Source organism: Prosopis cineraria, unplaced genomic scaffold (genome assembly GCF_029017545.1).
Source record: "Prosopis cineraria cultivar Desert tree isolate PC_DT_omini unplaced genomic scaffold, ASM2901754v1 PC6, whole genome shotgun sequence".
Taxonomy (NCBI): Eukaryota; Viridiplantae; Streptophyta; class Magnoliopsida; order Fabales; family Fabaceae; genus Prosopis; species Prosopis cineraria.
In genome coordinates, this window is record NW_026555337.1 from 952,490 (window position 1) to 973,661 (window position 21,172).

General features: G+C 32.5%; 1 protein-coding gene across 4 annotated transcripts; it reads right to left on the reverse strand.

Moving 5' to 3' along the window:
- Positions 1 to 11,183: 11,183 nt before the first annotated feature.
- LOC129313735 (transcription factor bHLH122) lies at positions 11,184 to 15,283 on the reverse strand. Of its 4 annotated transcripts, XM_054957088.1 has the most exons (8): positions 15,106 to 15,283; positions 13,701 to 14,194; positions 13,427 to 13,613; positions 12,749 to 13,065; positions 12,495 to 12,668; positions 12,013 to 12,078; positions 11,836 to 11,904; positions 11,184 to 11,655 (listed from the first exon to the last, which is right to left on the reverse strand). In XM_054957088.1, the coding sequence occupies exons 2-8, from the start codon at positions 13,992 to 13,994 to the stop codon at positions 11,602 to 11,604; spliced, it is 1,161 nt and encodes a 386-aa protein (XP_054813063.1). In that variant the 5' UTR covers positions 13,995 to 14,194; positions 15,106 to 15,283; the 3' UTR covers positions 11,184 to 11,601. The 4 variants fall into 4 exon arrangements, with proteins under 4 accessions (XP_054813063.1, XP_054813062.1, XP_054813060.1 ...); XM_054957087.1 differs by having other exon boundaries at positions 13,427 to 14,142; positions 15,106 to 15,279; XM_054957085.1 differs by having other exon boundaries at positions 13,427 to 14,194; positions 15,106 to 15,279.
- Between the last annotated feature and the right edge of the window lie 5,889 nt (positions 15,284 to 21,172).

Sequence of the window (21,172 nt, forward strand, 5' to 3'; positions counted from 1 at the left end):
AATGGTATTGATGAGAAGGGTGTTCACGAGAAATTATCAGGATAACACTATCCCATGTTCCATTGTCGGAAAAAAAATTAGGATTGAATTTTTATTTCATCTCTCATTTTGTCTTATTTGGGATCGGGTCAAAACTGAAAAATCTTGCAAAAATAATTATGCTCAATTTTAAAGACGCAATAAGAACACTTTAGGCATGGTCAAATTGCTCTATCGTGTAAAATTTTTCCCACTAAATTTTTTACCTTGTAAAAAATTTTAAATTTATTCGAGCTGATCCATTACATTTGATTCAAGTTTTCAACTTTTAAGAGCATATTTTATTTTCAATTTTTGACAGGATTTTATATGTAGATCAAATAACCAAAGAGAGGAAATCTCCTAGAGAAGATGCAACAATTGAATCCCTCTAATAATGCAATTAAAACTAACTTAAAGTAAAATAAAATAATTAAAATTGACCGAGAGTATGAAACAGTTGAGAACGCAATTTATCTTCATTTTATGATCGGATTACTTGCAAATAAAATCTTCACGAAGAATAAAAACAATATAGTAATAAAATCCCTCTAACAAAGTCATACTTTAAGTTTAATTAAAATCTTATAAAGCAGTATTAAATAAATATATTTCTTGCTAATTTATTTTTCAATTCATCATGAATGAAACTAACTATTATTGTACTTAATTTTAGATATTATATGTGAGTTGATGATTGAAGAGGTGATTTTATAATAGATCAATTTAAGAATATTTGCTTTTATGGTAGTGTTAAGGAGTTCAATTAAAAATAGAATAACGAGAGATAAAAGAAAATATATCTCATACTTATAAAGATGAAATTTTATCGTGGAAAGTGAAGATTTAACCTTTATTATATGCCTTGAGCCATTTATAATTAATTTAAAAATAAGTATATGGGATTGGGCATTGTCAATGCATTAAACTCATCATAAATATTTATTATATGAAACTATAGGGAGTCCTCAGACATTTCCAAAAGTGTCCACATAAAATATCTAGATTCTTTTTATCTTTTCAAGGACCAACAATAATGTAACAATCAATTATGAAAAAATGATTGCTTAAAGTAATGTGTCATTAACAAAGATAAATCAACCCAAGGTTGATCTAGTCGTATCATAAGCTAAGAAGCAAGCTATACTTGCTATACACTTCGAGCTATTACAGGGCCAAAGCCCCTCTACGGACCTTATATATGGATTCTAAAGCTAGAATTTTCCTAAAAGCATCAATGGAACCATAAACCTTTGAGTTTTTGTAATCATTAACTTGAACTACACCCTTAACCATTTCATTAGACAAACCACTAACAACACTAAAGTTCCAACCAAACCTCCAACAATAATCAAGGAGCCTCTACTTAGCCCAAATGCATTAGAATGCTCTGTTAATAACTGCTTTGTTACTTCATATATACCAAGCATAATGGCATTTCCTAGTACTTCACGTGCCATTATTGGAACCATGCCTTTAGATACACCTCTCACTCCCCTTTCAAACCATAAAACTTGCCACACCACATTAAGGAAATAATTAAGTTTAATTGTAATAATTGATTGATTCGATGCGGTGTGTGGCTAGGAAGATCTAATAATGGTATTCGGTTGTGTTTTTAGCCCTAGTTTTAGGTTTGAAGTAAAGACAAGCCACCCAGGTATCGAAATAAGGAGAAAAATGTGAAGAAATGTCTCTGTGCCATATGCTACAACATGTAACATGTTCGTTGCGGCACATAGATGACCACCGAAGTAGGAGAACATCTATGTTCCATGTGTCACAGTGCTTGCTGCATGCATTATGGTGCATAGCCCATTTTTTGTAGCATTTAGTCTGGAATTGAGGTAAAAAATATAAACGAAAAGGGAGAAAATGAAGAAACAATTGAAAGCTCTGCTAGGGTTTACCACATTGGTGGTTTGGGAGTATTTTGGTACTAGAGAACACCTAAGATAAGTACCTTACACCTTAATCTTTCATTCTTTTTTATTTTCTTGAGGTTTTTGGTTAGAGTTTGATAATGAGAGATAATTTTTAGTCCATACAAGTTATAAATCTAAGTCCATTAACTCAAATGGAGCTAATGAGAGTTGATTAGAGTATTTAAACTTAGAGATGGTGAGTTTTGACACCTTTGATTAATAAATGCCATTAATATCCAAAAATGACATTAATAAGGATGGTTAGGAGAGTTACAATGTCATTAATAGAGGTTTAATGGCTCATTAATACTATGGAAAACTAAACAGAATTAATAAACCTAGTGAATAAGCCTAAAGATAAAAATGTGTGTTTGACATTATTGATGAATTGAGAATTTGACTAATTTTAAATTAAGCATTTGGGTACCATTATAGCTTGAGAAATCAAGCTTGAAAGCTAAAATATTGAGGGGCGAATCTTTGACCTCTTAAATATTTGAGGTAATCGGCGGAACCCTACTTTGGGTAATTATTTTTTAATTTTAATGTAATGTAAATAAGTGTTTAGCATGTGAAATTATGATTTATGAATATATGTAAGCATGCTATTAAGTTTATGGTTTGTGTAATTGATTGATTCAAACTAAAGATGCAAAAGTGATTTTGAAATGAATTTCAAATTACAATGTGATATGAAAATGAGTAGTTGATGATGAGTATGATAAAGATGAATGTGTTGAGTTTAAAAGTAGTGAATATATGTGATCAATGTGAAAATGATAATTGATGCTCACTTAGGTAGTGCATAATCGTGAGTCCACTATGTTGATTGTGAAAATGAAATTTGAGAAAAATGAGTGGGCATTGTATATGGCATGATCAATGGGCAGGAGTTCGCCTAAAGAGAGGAATAGTGAAAATCCATGTGGTATTTCAGCTACCTTCTAGTGTACGAGGGTATAGCCTGTCCTATAATTTTTTGAGAGACTAGAACCTAGCTAGTTCTACTAGTTTATCAAGGAGGTTAGTTTAGGGTATACAACACCCTAAAGATTCAAGAATGGAGAAAACCATGGTCCAAAAGTAGGTCATGTGATCTTTGTTCAGGTCACACCTCACAATTGGTGAGCTTAGATAATCTAATTACAATAACGAAGCCCTATTTAGCTGTGTAGCCCACTGTTTTAGTTGGAAGAAATAAGAAGGATATAAATATGGTAGATCATGACTATGTGATTGTATGATTTGTCACATGATTGAGTTGTGGCAATTCGTGTTAATATATTAGGTCATGATCACATGTTTGAGTGTTTTGTGATTAGGTGCCTTGTGTTGAGATGAAAATGATTTAACCGAGAAAGGATAAGTTGTGAATTATGTGTTAATGTATGTTTTAAGAAAATTAATTTCATACCCATGTGTTTATTTCAACTTATATACATCTGCATAGGGTAGGCTAACCTTAGTGATTGAATGGCTAGACTCACCTCTCTTTTTTAACATTTTATAAACTCTAACTCTGGTGCAAAGAGGGAGTAAGCTCCAGAGGCTTAGGAATCGATGTAGTCATAGTGTATGCCTCTGAGAATTGTTTATTTTGTGTAATAGACTTTATATTGCTAATTTAGGATGCACTGTATTACACTTGCACTATATGATTGTCTATAATGTTTGCTTTGTATTTTGGGTCCTGAGTTATAGTTTATAAAAAATTGTAAATGTTGATAAGGCCAAAATACTAGTGCAAGTGTAGTAAAGTTGTTTTCGCATGCTATGATGGTCTTTTAATGAAATGCAATGTGAAAAATTTTCCCTTCCATTTTTAGTATTAAAAGGGGTTAAGGAGTGAATTTGAGACATAATAGTGTCTTTGTGCTTATAGTGGTTTGTACAAATAGTCTTAAGTCTAATGAATATGGTCTGGGTGTTAAGAATGGCTTTTAACACTTATTTAGGGTTTTGAATACTCTTTTTATTCTAAAAACTGTGTTTAGGTATCCAACTGCCTGATGTGACTTGTTTTGAAAGTAAAACTCATGCCATTAGCTTGTCTATGAAAATATTTTCTCTAAACACCTAGATCATATCATTTAGACATCGGATGGAGAAATGAGACACATCAAAAGTTGCTTGATTTTTGTTGTCATTTGACAACAAAATTTCTATCAAGAGTGTATAACATACCACGGCACATGAGACAAAGAGTGACAAGTCATAGCGTACTACTCTATTTTCAGCATGTTGAGATTTTTCAACTATTTTTAACTCCTTTCACTCCTTCAAGATATCTTATACTTTCAAAACATGTTTATAATCTGATTAAAGAGTTAATGAATGGATTTGACTTATTTTTTTAAATCATGAAAACTTGAGATCTCTTTATTTTAAATTATAACTTAATAATCTCTTTATGAGTTAATCTCTTAATTACCATAGCTTTAAAGAGTTAATTGCAATTAGTAAGGGAGATGTTTTAAGAGGTCCTCTATACTTTACAATCACATTAGCTATTACAAAATCTACAATGACATTTTGCACTTGCAATCTATAAAGAGAGAAACCTAATTATTAGTAGATAAAAATTATAAGAAGCCATATTATTTATGAGATATAAGTAATGGAGTTTTGTATAAAACTCATGCAAAGCATGAACCAACAATCTAGATAAAAAATTACTATATTTGGTGGGTTCAACTTTAAGATTATGTTGACTGTCGAAGTTCAACACAAAAAAATACCTCATTTAAATCAATATTAATTTAATAAAAGACAATATGCTTAAGATATACATTTATGCGCAAAATTAAGAGGAAAAAATGGTTTAGGTGGAAGATTATGTACAAAAAGCATTTTTCGGAGATTTAAAGTTGAAATTTCTCCTCGACCGTTAATTGGTTTAGCCAGGGCATTTATAACACGACCCAAATAAGTATCACTTATTGGTATTTGAGCTATTCTTCCTGTTGCTTTTATAGAACTTCCCTCTTGTATCATCAAACCGTCACCCATTAATACAACACCAACATTATTTGATTCCAAATTCAAGGCAATGCCTATTATACCCTTCTCAAATTCTACTAATTCACCTGCCATTATTTCATCCCTCAGATAATATAATGACACTTGCTTGGTCTTAAGTTTTAAGTGATGTCATATCAACATCAACAACAAACCAAGCTTCCTTGTTGTATATATACCATTATATCACTTTATGGGCAAGTCCTTCTTGTATGCATTTAGTGCTTTGTCATTAAAAAATGATATATTGAAATTGCAAGCCTATATACAGTCATGTAATTGTCTATAATCATCTAAATGCCTTAATTCATGTTGTCTATCTAACACAATCGATTGCTCAAAGAACTTACATGTCATCAAGAAGCTCATCCCTCACCTTCCTTGTCTAGAAATTTCAACAAAAGACTCTCAAATTCCACATTTAAATGATTATAGTTGCTTTTGTTATGAAAAACACCACAAATCATATGCTGAAAAGATCTTGCCTCAGCTAGAATTCTCTTGAGAGTGTCTCTAACTTATAGTCCTAGGTGTTGAGGAACTTAATGACCATCTACATTAAAAAGCACAAATTGCAAAGATAAAATGTAGTTACTATATTTCAATCATTATTGTTATAAATGCAGAAGTTATGAATGTTTGAGGTGCCTCAACTTAATCTGTTATAGTCTTTAAATAAAAATGTATCTTTAACATGATTCAAATGATATAAAACTTAAGTATTTGAGGTTGGTTAGCATCATAGCATCGTCTATATGCTAAAAAAATGATAAAAAGTGCATATATTAATATAAACAAAGACAATATTTATACAAAAAGAACTCTCATAAGCACTATATAGAGATCAATAACCTGACGTAAAAGACAAAGAAATTCTTTAAATATTAAAATTTATCAATCATTTTGAAACAACTAAATTTAACTACAATACTTTCTTGAAAAGGGATTCATCAAGCGATGAAAAAGCATCATGTTACTCTTTTAAATAACAAAATAATGAAACATAAAAAAAAATTGATTAAGGAAGTTGTTACCAAATCTACAAGAGTGATCTCGATTAACTTGTTGATGTCAAGGAGCAAAAATAGGGACCACCCACCATCGAAGGATCAAGGAGCTACAACCATCGCAAAGCAATGCGGAGATAGAGAGAGAAACATTGACAAGGTGGATGATGAAATCGAAGAGGGAGAAAAATATGTGAAGGTAAAGAGATGGAATAGGAAAATAGTGGCCATGTCATACTTTATTATTGCAATTAAATGCAATTTGATTTTGAAATCTGATTTCATTTTGAAATTTGAAATTCAAATTTGAGACAATGAGGGAGAAGTAAAGTTGAACTCATTTGATTGGTTAGAAAAAAATGAAAAGCATTTAGATGCAAAATTATCTTACCTCAAAAATTAGCACACTCTACAATTTATTCACAAAATAAAATTAAGATTATTTTTTCAATAGATATTTCATTTTAATCGTCAATTTTAGATTTTTTAAATATGGATCCAGTCTTATTAAAATTTATTTAAAAAATATTTATGTTATTTATAATCAATGGACTTGATCTTTACATGTTGATTATTTTTTAGGTTCTTGCAAACTGAAAAAAAAATAATAAAATTTATTTGTCAGGATATTTGCATTATATTCACATACAAAAAAATCATTAATTTATTTAAATTTAAATTTGGGTCTAATTTTATTAATATTTATTTTAAAAAATATTAATACAATTTAAAATCAATTAACACATGCATTATGGGTTGACTATTTTTAAAATCAATTAACGCATGCATTAATATTTACCAACAATGGTCTCATGAGTATTATGAAAATGCTTTTGACATATTTATTTAATATGACTGCACATTCCAAAGACTCAAACTTGAGATTTTAAAATAAATTGATTTAACTCCATCAGCCAATTGAAATAAGCATTCCTTGATGAATTAAGAAATTAATTAAAATTAGTTAAATAAAAATTTTATTTTTTTAAAATTACCCCTTATGAAATTAATGCTATTATTTAAACGAAGAGTGAAAGACACACGGTCATTTTGTATTAATAACCAATAAATAAGGTGTTAAAAATAGGATTGAGAGTATTATTTGATACGAGTAGTATTTATATTTTGAATTACTATTAAATAAGCATTGTGATAAATGACATTGCTGTGCGGGCAATGGATTTCATTTCAGTTTATGGATGTTGCTGGAAATAAACTCATTAAAGGCCTGTTATTAGTTTTATAGAGTAGCGCTAATACAAATTCATTGATATTGATACACTGTTGAAATTGTAATTAATTGATTATTGATGTCAAGATTAATGACTGGGGTAACTATATCATTGTCTCTTTTTAATGGGAAATCATGACAATTTAAATTTGGTGACTGTACTTAATATAGACATTAAGCGTCTGTATTATCTGACCCATTGAAATTTAGATCAATGATTTTAAATTTATACTTAATTTAAAATTAATGAATGAGTGAGTTTATCTAAACTATTGATCTAAATTTTAATGACTTACATGGTATAGGCACTCAATGTTTATAATAAGTTCAGCCACTGAATTTAAATTCCATAAAAAGCTACACACACAGAGGTTATATGCTGTTATTTTGTTTGAGAATCCTATACAAGGAAAAAACTTTAATATGTAACGTGTTTATTTTTAATTAAATCAATACATGTATATTTATTATAAATTATTTATTTTATAATAGATTCTTGTTATTAATATTAATATTTTTAATATATTAAAATTTACATGTCTTAATTTAATTGAATGAAAGTATATTAAGTATATAAAAATAAGTAGATTAGTCTTGCCCATCCTACAATATAAAATACTCTGATAAAAATAAAATTTTAATAATGATAATTTTTTAATATTATCCTTTCTATTATGTATTTTTTCTTTAATATTCTTTTATAAATAAAATATTAAATAAAAGATATTTTTAAAAATATATATTTTTATTTTTAAAAAAATAAAAAATAAAGCGTCTTTAAGTTTTACTTATATATATAATTTTATCCAAAAATCACTTATTAACCGAGACAGAGGATGTAATTTTTATGGCTAATTAAACGCCTATCAAATGACTAAGACCTGACCCTTGGTTGCATTGCGATTCAAATGGGTGGCTGAAAGAAGAATTTAAAAGTTAATTTAATACCACAATGAATTAAATGTTGTGTTTTGTTAAAACAGCAAGATTTTCATTTTCCAAATACATTATTTACAGTAGTTTGTTTGTTGAGAAATTCTTGCATGAATTTAATACATCATATTATAAATGTAGATTTAAATTCGGTGAGTGGTATAAATTCACTTACTTAATAATACCTCAATTATATATATTGGATTTTATCAATACTCTAAAATTATTAAAATATATTTCCTGCCAAAAATTTAAAAAAATCATCATGATCAAAATAAATTGTCCCTTCTAAAAAACAATTCAAATTTATTATTTTTTAAATATTACATGATACAGTCTCTGACAACCATTCAATTAAGTTGAAGTATTATTTTTTGAGTGCAATGGGAAATTTTATTAACCAACAGGAAAACTATACAAGCAAGCAAAAATAACTTCACGTCAAAATCCTAGGTGTAGAAAAACATCTTTTGTTGATGAGCTCCATGATACACTAATTGACTAAGTAAATTTAAGCCACTGAATCTAAATCACATTCATGCTTGTTCAATAAAACTGTACAAATTCATGCTTGTTCAATAAAATTGTACAAGTTCAGTTAAATAAAATTGTATGTGTCATTATTTTTAATGACCTTAATTTTAGAATATAATGTCTCTTTTTGTCTTCTTTTTTCTTTTCATCATTGTCATTGTAAAATCAATTTATATTTATGAACACATGGCATGATATGCTTTTATTGAATAGATTATGAATGATGTGAATTAGAATACCAAATTCATATAATAATTTCTAAGGCCACTTTACGGGGCATATACACAATAGCTACTAGCAAGACAGTACTGTTAATCCATAGAAACTTGTTATATATTCTATATTTTATATCATTGCATGAATATATCAATATATTCATTCTGATTCACGCATATATTCATGGCTCGGGCCCATAAGTCATATTATTCCAAATCCATCATTTTTTTTTTCGAAGTTCTGTAATTGTTGATCAGGCTCAATGTCAAGCCTCAAAACCCATTTTTTTATTTTAAAAAGTGTTAAAAGTATATTTTTATTTTTATATTTTCTTTTCAAGGAGACCTCAATACTTTATATTAATAAGTGGATCATTTTTTTAAATTATTTTTTAAAGGAATAAAAATCTCCCTCCTTAACGGATCACTAGTGGAAGGGTTTTTGCTTTTCTTAAAAATAGTTAAAGGAAAAAAATAATCTATTTATTAATACAAGGTACCCAGCACTTCTTAAAAAAAAGTACTGAGACATGAATGCACTTTAATCTAAAAGTAAATATTAATAATTGCTTTAATTTATGCAATGATTATTTTTCTTCTAACAATGACTAGAATGGAACAAACAATTACAACTTCTCCTCTAAAATAATTATTTTTCTTCTAACAATGACTAATATTTAAATTAAAGCAGCAACTAATATTTTTTATTTTAAAGTAGGGTATTTTAGTTATTTAACAAAAAATCAATAATGCTTAAAAAATCTCTAAAAACTTGAGAAGAATCATGATATTTTACGAAATTTTATTATCATTTACATACTTCAATGGATTAAAGTGCATTTTCTCTATCTATTTTTCTTGGAGGAGCGTTAAGCACCCTACACTAGTAAATGTGATTTTTTTTCCTAAGCTATTTTTTTAAGAAGCAAAAATCTCTTTCTATTAGTGATCAATGCTTTGTTTATTAGTACAGGGTGTTAGCATTCTTTGAAAGAAAGTAGAGGAACAAAAAGACACTTTAATCCTTTTTAAAATCAAATTTATCATTATCATCATAAATTTAAAGTTCAAAAATATGTTTTAAAGCTTGAATTTAATTCGAAGACATTAAATAAAGAGACGTACCTTTTTATTCAAGGCTTAAAATGACTGGGCACAAAAGCCATTTTATATTAAAAAAAAAATCAAATTTTAAAGGGAAGCCCAAAATAAGAGTTTAAACAAAATAGCCTGATAGGTGGGACCCATATTTCATGCTTTAATTCAACGAGGTTGCATTTGGGAAGATGTAAATAATATAAATAAATAACAAATGTGAGGCAACCAAAATAAACAAAGGCAAGGAAAGAATAGCTTCGTTGGAACTTGGAAGGGATTCCCTGGAAAGCAATGAAATTGTAATGGATAGGAGAGAGGTGATGATTCATGATTATAGACTCATTCTTCGATCGAAGCTTGGAAGCTCTGGTGCACCCAGGACGCCCCAAATTAGAAATGACAAGGGACGGCGAAGGATCAGCGGAAGATATTAGGATTGAATGAACGGTGATGGATGCCCGGAGACGTCACACGTTCCCCACCACTAACACTCAACGTCCCCACGCCCTAAAAAGCCTCTTTCATTCTTGTCTCTTTCTCTCTCTTTCCACTTTTCTCCCCCCCTTTTAAACCTTTATCTCCGTTTTGGTTTATTACTTATTATGTGCTCGGACTAGAATTCCCAATCACCCCGACAGCTGTCTCCACTTTTGCTCCACTATTAAGGGCCACTTCTTCCTGCCCACATCACTTCTGACGTGGTCCTCATCTCAACCTTTGCTCTTTCCCTCGTTCGCCAAACTCGCCTTTCTTTTCCCATCACTGTAGCCATCATCTCGCTGCTCGCACCACCAGCGCTTTTTCACACCCATCACAACATCACATGCCTATGGTTTCATCGCATTCATCACAGCACCTCTTCTAAAACTTGGCACGTAAGATATCATGTTAAGTTCGTCGAGCAGCGTGTCACCCACATGTTCCAGCAAATGTAACCATATAGAGTCTGTTTTTAAGCTCCTAGTCTTTCGTCTGTTTCTTTGTACTTTGATTCTGCATTGTTTCCTGCTGCTTTAGTAATGGATTCCAGTAATTATTCAAAAAAAAAAAAAAACACAAAGTCCGTCCAGCAAAGAGAGACACAAGCTACGGAACAAGACACGATAACCTAAAGCACTGGAATCCGAATTGGCAATAATGGACCGAAAAGGAATAAAAGGGGAGAGAGGCTATAGCCACCATTCAAATGGATGAGGATAACGAGTTTCGAAAATGGAACGAACACCACCAGAATGACATTATTGGAGAAACCCATATATGGAGGAAAAAAAGGGAAAGGCAGGACTCGAGCCTCATAACACATGACCACGTCGGCCCCTCCACGATGTTTCCCTTATTGCCATTTAATGCGAAGGCGAAACCATACAACAACAACATATCCTCTTTACTACTCCATCAGGAAACAAGCAAACACCGCATTAATTCGTCTCTTAACTGCCCTAAAACAAATTATCTTACAGCATCAATTTTGTACACCCATGCCTGCTCTCTGTAGCATCTTACGGTTAGTTGTTATGAGCAAACCCTCTACCTTGCTCTTCCCCCCATATGATCTTCTTCCTGAACCACATTTATTACAAATCTGTACAATGATGCAGCTGTATCCTCCCTCATCTTTTCCATCACTGCCTCTGCTTGTGTGGACACGTGCACTTTGCATTACTGTCTGAAAGCGTCTGTACAAATAGGAAGGAAGAAAATGCGAGAGTGAGTGCTCAATATGTGGTCAACGAGCGATTTCCTCGTGTTGAGAAATATTGACATTGTTGTGATGACGATCCAGTGTTTTATTTGACATGCCTTTTTTTGGATACAATTGGCAAGCAAAACTTGAAAAGAAAATTTATTTGACATACCTGAACCTGCTTTTGAAGGTCTTTAATGTAGTCGACAGCCAAGTCCAACATGTCTGCTGTGTTTGTTTGCTGAAATACGGAGAGGGAAAAAATCATCATTCATTTTCCTTCCTTCTCACATACCGGCTTGCTGTGTGTGTGTCTGTGTGTGTGTGTGTGTGTGGGGAAAAATCTTACTTTGTCCATGTTGGGGACCAGATCTTGTAGTTTCCTCATGCGCTCACTGATCTTAGTTCTTCTAACCTGACCCCAATTCACATCCACGTAACCATAAAAAGTTAAAATCCAACGTAGTTTAAATATACTACAATTTGCCAAATTATAGTTTTTAATTGCAAATCCCGAAAAAAGCAATGCAAATGTAATCCAGAAACAAGATGCTAAAAACAATTGAACCACACTTTTTTTTTGTCTTTTTTTTGGGGAGGGGGGGGGCTTAGGAGTATAAAGAAGAAAATGTATTTATTGTTCCAGAAGGTTAATTGGTCAGTGAATTTTAGAAATGCATGATTTTTTATTATTATTTTTTTTTTAATCGCTACTTATCAGTATACATCAATAAAAAAAAAAAAACAGAAACTGAATCATGTAAATTTAGTATTCATAGACCAAATAATTGACGCCGGACCGATATATATTTCCTCTATCATAAAATGTACCCTCTCTGCGATGCTTCTCGGGTGAGTCGCACACCCCCTCTTAGCACGAATTTTACAGGGAACAGAATCTGAGAACTGCAGAAACTTTTCAATGGCTGCCATTTCAGCTGAAGTTTTTGGCAAGCTGAGGTGATGAGCCAGAGGAGCAGGACCAGGCTGGCTGGCTGCCTCGTTCTGTTCAAGGACAACCAAATCGGGTCAATGGTATTCCATTTGCAAAATATACAACAGAAAAATGTTCAATAATTCTGTACCTGAGTCTCAGAAAATGTTTTTGCATCCTCGTCTCTAAATCTTTTTAGTCCAGCAGTATTGTCAGACATGAGTGCAGAATCGTTCCAAGGACCTGGGGGGAAACCTGTGATAAACTCATTATCTTGACTTTCAGCAAAAGATTCAGTGTCTTGAATATGATCTGTGTTGCCTTTGCCCCCAACTTCAGCTATGGAAGACATTAAGCCTTTCGAGTATTTTGGCGGATTTTTCATCCTCATCGCTGAAGAGAAGTTCGCTTCTTCGCTTGTGTTATTACCAGATCCCAATATGCCTGCGCCTCTCATAGTAGCAAAGCCTGCCAATTAAGCTTGCATAGCGTCATTATGACAACCTATTCATGAAGTAAAAAAATGAAGGTTTGGATAAATATAAAGCCCTCAGCAAACAAAACATCTAATATTACAACCCATGATAAGCTCATTCAACCTTGTCCCTAAATTGACACCTTTTTTTTTTTTTTGCAACTATAAGCGTGAGACTTAAGTTTAAACATCTCCTTGGCCATGTGCAGAAAAGAAATATGGCAAACAAGAAGCAAATTGCTAAAAGTAAAAGATGATTAAAGAAGGGTAATCTTGAGATGTATATTTTCCAAGAATGAAGTAGAACACAGCCAAAGGACAAGGAAAATTGAAGGTGAAGACAGAACATATTACTTTCAATGTTTATGGTGGAAAAGAGTCCAGCGGGTGAGCTATTGTGCCTGATTAGATTGGAATTATTTGCATCGGGAGCCTTCATATGTGACAATCGATGACTTGCCCTCGAATAGACTCCTTCCATAGCTGAAGAAGTCAGGGTCTGATTCGGCAAAGGTGGACGCCCTGAGCTTTGGAAAAGATTCTGCGGAGCAGATACAAAATTATTAATACTGTTCTGCTGCTGCTGCAGCTCGAAAGCCTCCATTTCATTGTTCACGGAAGGCATAACCTGAGGCTGCTGATCCATCTCTTCCTTCACAGCAGAATTTTGTCGAGCAGATGAAAGATATTGAGCCGGTGCATCTTCTGACTCATTAGCAAGGCTATTCATAAACCGTGAAAAAATTCGCTCTGTTTCGGGGCTGGAAGGCCGATTGAACACGTCCTCATAGAATTCCTTGTCTATGACATTCGTGAAATATGAGCTCGGAGCCGATCTGTACCGTGTCAAACCAGAATTCATCTGCTGCTGCTGCTGATGACCATGTAACATTGAAGAGCGGTGCTCAAGATCTGACTCCATTGCTTCCCAGGTTCACTTCAAAATTCTATTCAGGTGTATCGGATTTTTATGACGGAGAAGGCTTTGTTCTTTTCGACGAATTTCGTGCCAACTTTCCCTTCTCAGTTCTCAGATCGTGCCATGTTTCTGGGTACTCCAAGGAAGTTTGCTGGCAATTGCAAGGACATATTTTGAACTTAAATATGCGTTGAAGCCGAAAACTGTAGAAAGGCGAAGCAGATCTAAAACTAATAAATCAAATCCAAAACCAGATAATCGGGTAGGACACTAAATATGAAGTGTGGTGCAGCTAAAGTACAGATAAAGGACAGGAAAAGAGAGCAGTATGTCACGGCCTTGGAACTCCCTTCCCTTGAACCGTGCCGGCCTTAGCTTGATCCCTCTTTTGATCTTTGCTAAGTCAGCCGAATCCCACAAGTAGGCAAGGAGGCTAAGAGAGCTAGATGCACAAGTAGAGAGTAGAGAGCTTGAGTGAATGAACTTTAAGAGCTTTTACACTAAGCTTGAGTTGAGTTACAAATGAGGGGTGAGGGGGTATTTATAGGCCTCCCCCTTTCTCTAGAAAATTCCCACCTCCTTAATGGACGGTTGGGATTGATTCGATCTAACGGTGTACATTCTATCTCTAGATAATTCTCTAGAAATATCTACAAGAAATATCTTGATAATTACAAGGAGACTACTAGAATGTACAAGAGCAAGATATCTCTAGAATGGTCTGGATGCTTCAAGTGTTTTCTACACTACTCTAGAGATATCTAGGTCTTTCGAGGACATACCGGCGTATTCCAGAAGACTCCGGGGTGTTCTTGATTGTCCTGGATCGTTCCGGATACTTCTAGAATATCTTAACCTCATGAAAATTCTATCTTCGTCACAAGTAGAACTACAAGTGGCAAGTTTTTTTTTTTTTTTTGGTTTTTTTGGCTCTCGAAAATAAGCAGCAAAAGCAAGAGTCATGAGTGAAAAGAGGAAGCGGGCACTCTGTTGCCGAAAATGAATCACTCAAAACAAAAAAAAAATATATATATATATATATATATAAGATTCGCAACAAAAGCAACAGTGACAGGAGAGAAAGCACAGGCAAGGAAAAACAACAAGCACGCACCGGAATCCCTCAGTATAGCGAAGAGAGGTGCGGGAGCGGCGAGCGAGTGGATATAGAGCGGAAGGATGAGGAGAGAGGAAAATTTTGGCATTAAAAATGGAGGAGTGGGGCGAGGAGCCAATAAGAAGTGAACACATTCCATGAAACCGGGGTCTCAGATATTGGCATGTTTCCAGGCCCCATTTACTAGAATGCCCCCAAAATAGTTGCCTCTTGGTTGTCTTATTATTATATCGGGGGAGAACTGGAGGGAGGGGAATCCTGTTTCAGTCTGAGAATATGAAAGAGGGGAAGAAGCCGTGTTGAGGTTCAGTTGACCTTTTGTCATGGCTGAATAAATATGCCATTCCCTGCAAGTAATATCCAATGAAAAGCGCGGTGGGGGCGAGATCACTTCCGTGCCTGCGCCTCTACCCTATCTATCTTTTCACCCTGCTTTTATTTGTATTTTCCTTCATCGAAATATGCAAGCGAAACTGGAATTCACTGAACCTTCCCCTCCCCCTCGTGGACGAAAGGTAACTTGACTTTTAACCCTTTGTAATTCCACCTTGAGAACGGTCAGAATGAAGATGATGTGTTTGGAGAGTTACTCCATCTCGGACCATGTTCATCTGGTCAGACTTACATTGGTCAGCTCTATACATTGAATGGCTTTGCTACCGGCTCAAATTTAGTTAATTCCATTTTTTTAAAAAAAAGTACGTATTCATACAAAAATAGTTAGAAATACAATTTATATTTTTTATGTATGTAATTTTTATAATTTTTTTATTAAATCAAGTGCTTAACTCAACTTCGTTTGTTTTCACCAGGTACAGTATCTGTGCCACGGGAGCAGTTCATAATATATTGAGAGTGTTGAATGTTAATTTTCATCCAACTATTTGAAGGGGTGTATTTTTTTTTTCTTTTGTTGGACGCAATTATGTTTGAAGCAAGTGCTGGTTATACTTTTTTATATTATATGCAATACAATACTCCAACAATTCACTCTCGGATTGAGATATGCAAATTCATGTAGAGTTTGTCTTTAAAAAGAATAATAAAAGATTTTATATTTTATAAAAATAATAATAAAATAAGGGAAACTACAATGAAAAGAAAAATTTCACAAAAAATCACGAATATCAACTTTAGATTATTTAAATCCAAACAGTTTTAATCAAATTATACCCTCTAATGAGTTAATAAATTGTATTTAAAATTACACATGCTTTCCATACTTACTATTATTTAATTGGATGTCTTAATTATAAAATATTATTAATTACACTTCTCAATTAAGAACATTTTAAAAATACTTGTCTATAAATGGCCGAATAGTTTCCAATACATCAAAAACAAAAAAAAATAAAATAAAAAACATTACAAGCTGGAAACTAAAAGAAGCTAGAACACGGAAGACACATGTCCAATTGCATTGCTCTTGTAATATTTTGAATTTTGATTCCCAAACTTAAGATATTAACTGTGGGAGATTAGGAATAAGTTAAGAGTTTAATGGTTTAGGGATGGTTAGAATGTACTACCAAACCTAATTATTGTCGATTGTAGCCTTAAGATTAGTCCTAGAAGCTTAATAGGTTGTGCGGGCCCAAAATAAGGAGTAGTGAGATTCTCGATTTTAGCCACCCATGGATGAAAATCTTCACCATTTATTAGCTCGCAGACAAAATTGCAAAGCTTACAACTACACATGGATGATACCTTAGAATTGCATTTTAAGTGGCCAGAAGTTGTAGAAATCAGAGAGGAAGAGAGGGAGACTTGGAGAGATGTCGAAGGGCTCTACTAAGGCAACATTTTCAAGAGCTTTTGGGCTAACAACCACCTAAGGTAAGTTCTCACATCATTTTTCTTCAATTCGAGCTAGTTTTTAAGTTAGGATTTTGATGTTATTCCTTAAATCCACCCCCTTGTTGGATATCTAAGCTTTGGGTTGTTATTAGCCGAATTAATAGAGTTAAATGAAGTTATTTGATGTTGGTTTTTGCTCCTAGAACATTGATTTCTAATGGGTTGAGCTTTAGGTTCAAATTTCTTAAGGGTAGGAAAACCCTAAGCACTTTAAGGATGAATTAGGGCTATAAGTTGTTATAGTTGTTGGAAGCTTATGAAAACTAATAAGCTCAATTGAATGGAAGTTACACTTGTTATTGAAATTATTGGTGGTCAAAGTGTGAGTTAGGAAATGGAAATTGGTGTTATATTGAGTTATTGGTGGTACTAGTTATTGTTGATTGTAGATTAACTTTGTTGCACGGATTATGGAGCTTGATTTAAGCAAAGGAAACAAGTTATATTGGGATAATCTTTAATCTCTTAAAGGTTTTAAGTAACCGAGGGATATCTAATTCATGCTATTGCTTGCTAAGTTAATTTAGGTTATTTTGTGAATATGATAAAGCTTAATTTATTTAAATATAAACTTGATTATGGCTTTGGAAAAATATTTGCAAGTGACATTTTTCTTGAATTTTTGTTACAACATATTATATTAGAAATGCTATATATTATTAGGCTGATTTTATTATTAAATGGTGGGTTAATGCTTGCATGCTCATGATAGTTTAATTATATTGTTTAATGCATGTTGTTTAATTTCATTAGTCCATGAAAAGTGGAAATGCATGTTGATAAACTGCATATTAGCGTGATCATGATTTGGGTGGGAGGATGCCCTAGGTAGAGCAGAGGTTTCTTTCTACATAGAACCATATAAATTCACCCTGGACTAGGTGTAGTGGTCACGATCAAGTTTGCATGAATCTCACCCCGAACTGGGTGTAAGTATAGGTACCTAAGCCTATTGCCCTTTTACATCACTTTGGACTAGGTGTGGCACTAAGCAATTATGACACCCTAAGGGATTCGACAATGGGGGGAATCCATAGTCTAAGATTAAATGATGCATCTTTGGCTAAGTGTCTCATCATGATTAGAGAGGTTCGGCTAGTCCAGTCACAAGAATTTGTCCTATTGAATTGTCAGCTCACGGATTCGGTCAGCAATATAAGGTGAAGATAAGGAGTTGAAGATCATGCATTTATTTGTATCACGAGATGTGATATAAATGTATTGTGATAACATGTTTATTGTCTTACTATGATTTTTATACATGCTCACTCTACATGCCTTTATTGATTTAACTTGTATATATGTAAATTAGATATTTTCTTAATTACTGAGTAGTTGTGCTTATCCCTATTTAATACTTTACAAGGACTGGCTCCAACAAGAAAAGGGGAAAACCATTTGAGCATAGAAATTTGAGATTCCTGTCATGTAAATTCCTCGTTTACTTATTTCTTTATGTGTAATATAATGATGATAATTACCTTGCCAGCTTAGGATGTTTATTTTAAATTACTTATATCACTGCATATTATTGATATCTAATTAGTTGCAATTTAGAGCCTTGAGCTTTATTTTATGAGTTGTGATTGTGAAAGGCTTAGACACCGGTGCAAATATACTAATGATCACTTTGTTGACTAAATATGTTTGTGTTGGAATTTGGTGTATTAGATATCTCCCCTATGCTTTGATGATTAAGGGGTTAAGATTTGGAAATGAAATTATGCTGGATATACATACATACATACATATATATATATATATATATATTTGTGATGCATTATTGTAGGTTATCTTAAGTCCTTTAAGGGCTCAATCTAAGTTGTGGTTGAAATATTTCCATTACCTAATTACAGTTAACTATAAAACCCAAGGCAATATTTAGATTAACCTAATTAGATTACCAAATTTGTAATTTGTAAAAATGGGATCCTAAATTTTCATAAATCATAAATCGCTTAAACACCATTTAATAAACCTCAAATCAAAGTAAAAAAAAATATTTTGAAAGCATGAGATATATCGAAAGAGTGAAAAGATTCAAAAACAGTTAAAAAATATCAAAACATGAAAAAATAGGGCAATACAACGAGTCATATTGCACATATTAGACAGCAACCTGAGGCAACTTTGGTTCCAAATTTAAGGCTAAAATCACAACTAATTACACATATTAAATCCCTCTGGCCATACCTCATATCAATAGACTTAATTACCTTGATTAAGCTTAGTTAATTAGATTCAAATTTCTTGAATGTTACACTCTTCCTTCTCCTTCTCTCATTTTTTCTTTTCTTCCCTCTATTTTTTACATCAATTTTGCATCTTATTTCTATAAAAAAAATGTACTATGCATAATAATGCTTGTCTCCATGTGCCATTGCATGCGGTATAGAGAAGTGAACTTCGTATTCTGGTGGCTCGTGCACTATGACATGCCGTGCACGCACCATGACATGTAACACAAAGCTATTTCTCCTTATTTTTCTCACTTTGTCATGCCCAGGTGGCCTAATTTCACTCCAAATTTAATCTTAAAGCTAAAATCACAATCCAAAACATCCATTAACTCTCTGTAATCACATAACACATACATTTACTTAATTATCCTTATTTACTCAACTAATTTAGAGTTAAATTTTCCCGAATGTCACAGTGGTTTGTGTTGTTAGAAATTAGTTGGTATGGACACCTTATTCATTTAAATGTAAATGATATTATTATGTGACTGGGTGTCCAATATTGTGATTTGTTTTATTTTAAAAGTAGAACTAGTGCCAAGAATTACTTTATTGTTTAAGTTCTTTAGGATTATTTAGACTTTCTCATTTGGATGTCAGATGTTGGATCAGGTTGTGATGGATGTTCACTCCCAATAGTTATTTTTATGACAATACTACCTTGTCCCAGTGCCTATATAGTATACTACTACGTAAGGCACCTGTGCTATGGCACACTGCATAGGGGAGGTCATGACATGACAGACTATGTGTAAGCTACGACAAACGCTCTTCTGGGTTCAAGATTGTATATGTATATTATGTTGATATATTATTGCTTAGAAATATGAAAGCTATTTAGTTATGTTTTTGTCTTGTTGTTTAAAATATGTATAACTTGTCAAAATATTCTAAAATATTGTTGTTGTTAGAATTTTGTTCGGAAAAATTAATTATCATGTGGTAGGCCCTTATTGGACTCAATGAGTGACTCGTAGCTTGATCCAACTCATCTTTGATTGGGTGATTTGGCTACTGAGCATAATGTAAAGAAAGATATAAGGTGTAGTAATGCAAATTAATATATTTGCATTTAGACCATGTAAACATAACAACTGAATAGTGTTTGCTTTTTCCTTAGAATAGATTAAGCTCCATCAATCTCCTTGCAAATTCAGAAGACTTCTTCTAATAACAATCACAACTAGGTTACGCAATTGTGATGAGTTATTGGAAGTGCTATTTCCATATGCATGTAGATCAATTTCATCCTAAGTGCATATATGCTTTAGAAAGTAGCAAGAATAATGACAATCATGAATGATTTTGCAAATATCTAGCTTGTGGCCATCATAAATGATAGAGTTTTTGATTAACTTTCAAATACCATCGATTTAAATTAAAAATCTCTAAAAAAAGATAAAAAATACCTTATTAATTATATATTAAAAGACACAAAACCTCTTATATTTTTTAACACACGATAGTTGAAAAATATATCATGATACTGAATGGATGAAGTACATCTATGCAGTGACCAATGATATCTGTATAGATAGTAAGGGTTGAAATTGATGCATTGCGTCATTTTATTAAAAAAAACAAAAAACAAAAGAAATGCATCTAACTGTTAGTTGGGGCGTAGGGCCACCCTTGCCATGCAGAAATCAAGATGCTTGCTAGCTATGGCCATGACATGAGAAGCCTAGGAAACACATGTTACATGCAATGTTATGGACTACATCTGGTCCAAGTACGTCAGAGTACTGATTTATAATACACTGCTTAAATTGTACTCAGATCACATGGTCTTAATTAAATTAATATTTTAAAATTTGATAAATAAAAAAATTGAAATTAATTTTAGATAAGTAACAGCTAATTATGAATTATTGTGAAAGCATTTATTTAAAATGTATCAAACATTTAAAACTTTTTGTTTTAATTTGTTTGAGAATATAAAAAACCGTCCATCAAGAGGCCCAAGT

Coding starts and splice junctions, on each gene's coding strand:
- LOC129313735 (XM_054957087.1), bottom strand. CDS start 13,994: ATGGAGTCAGATCTTGAGCACCGCTCTTCAATGTTACATGGTCATCAG. Junction 13,066..13,426: donor TTCCACCATAAACATTGAAA/GTAATATGTTCT, acceptor CTTAATTGGCAG/GCTTTGCTACTATGAGAGGC. Junction 11,905..12,012: donor TGGTCCCCAACATGGACAAA/GTAAGATTTTTC, acceptor TCCGTATTTCAG/CAAACAAACACAGCAGACAT.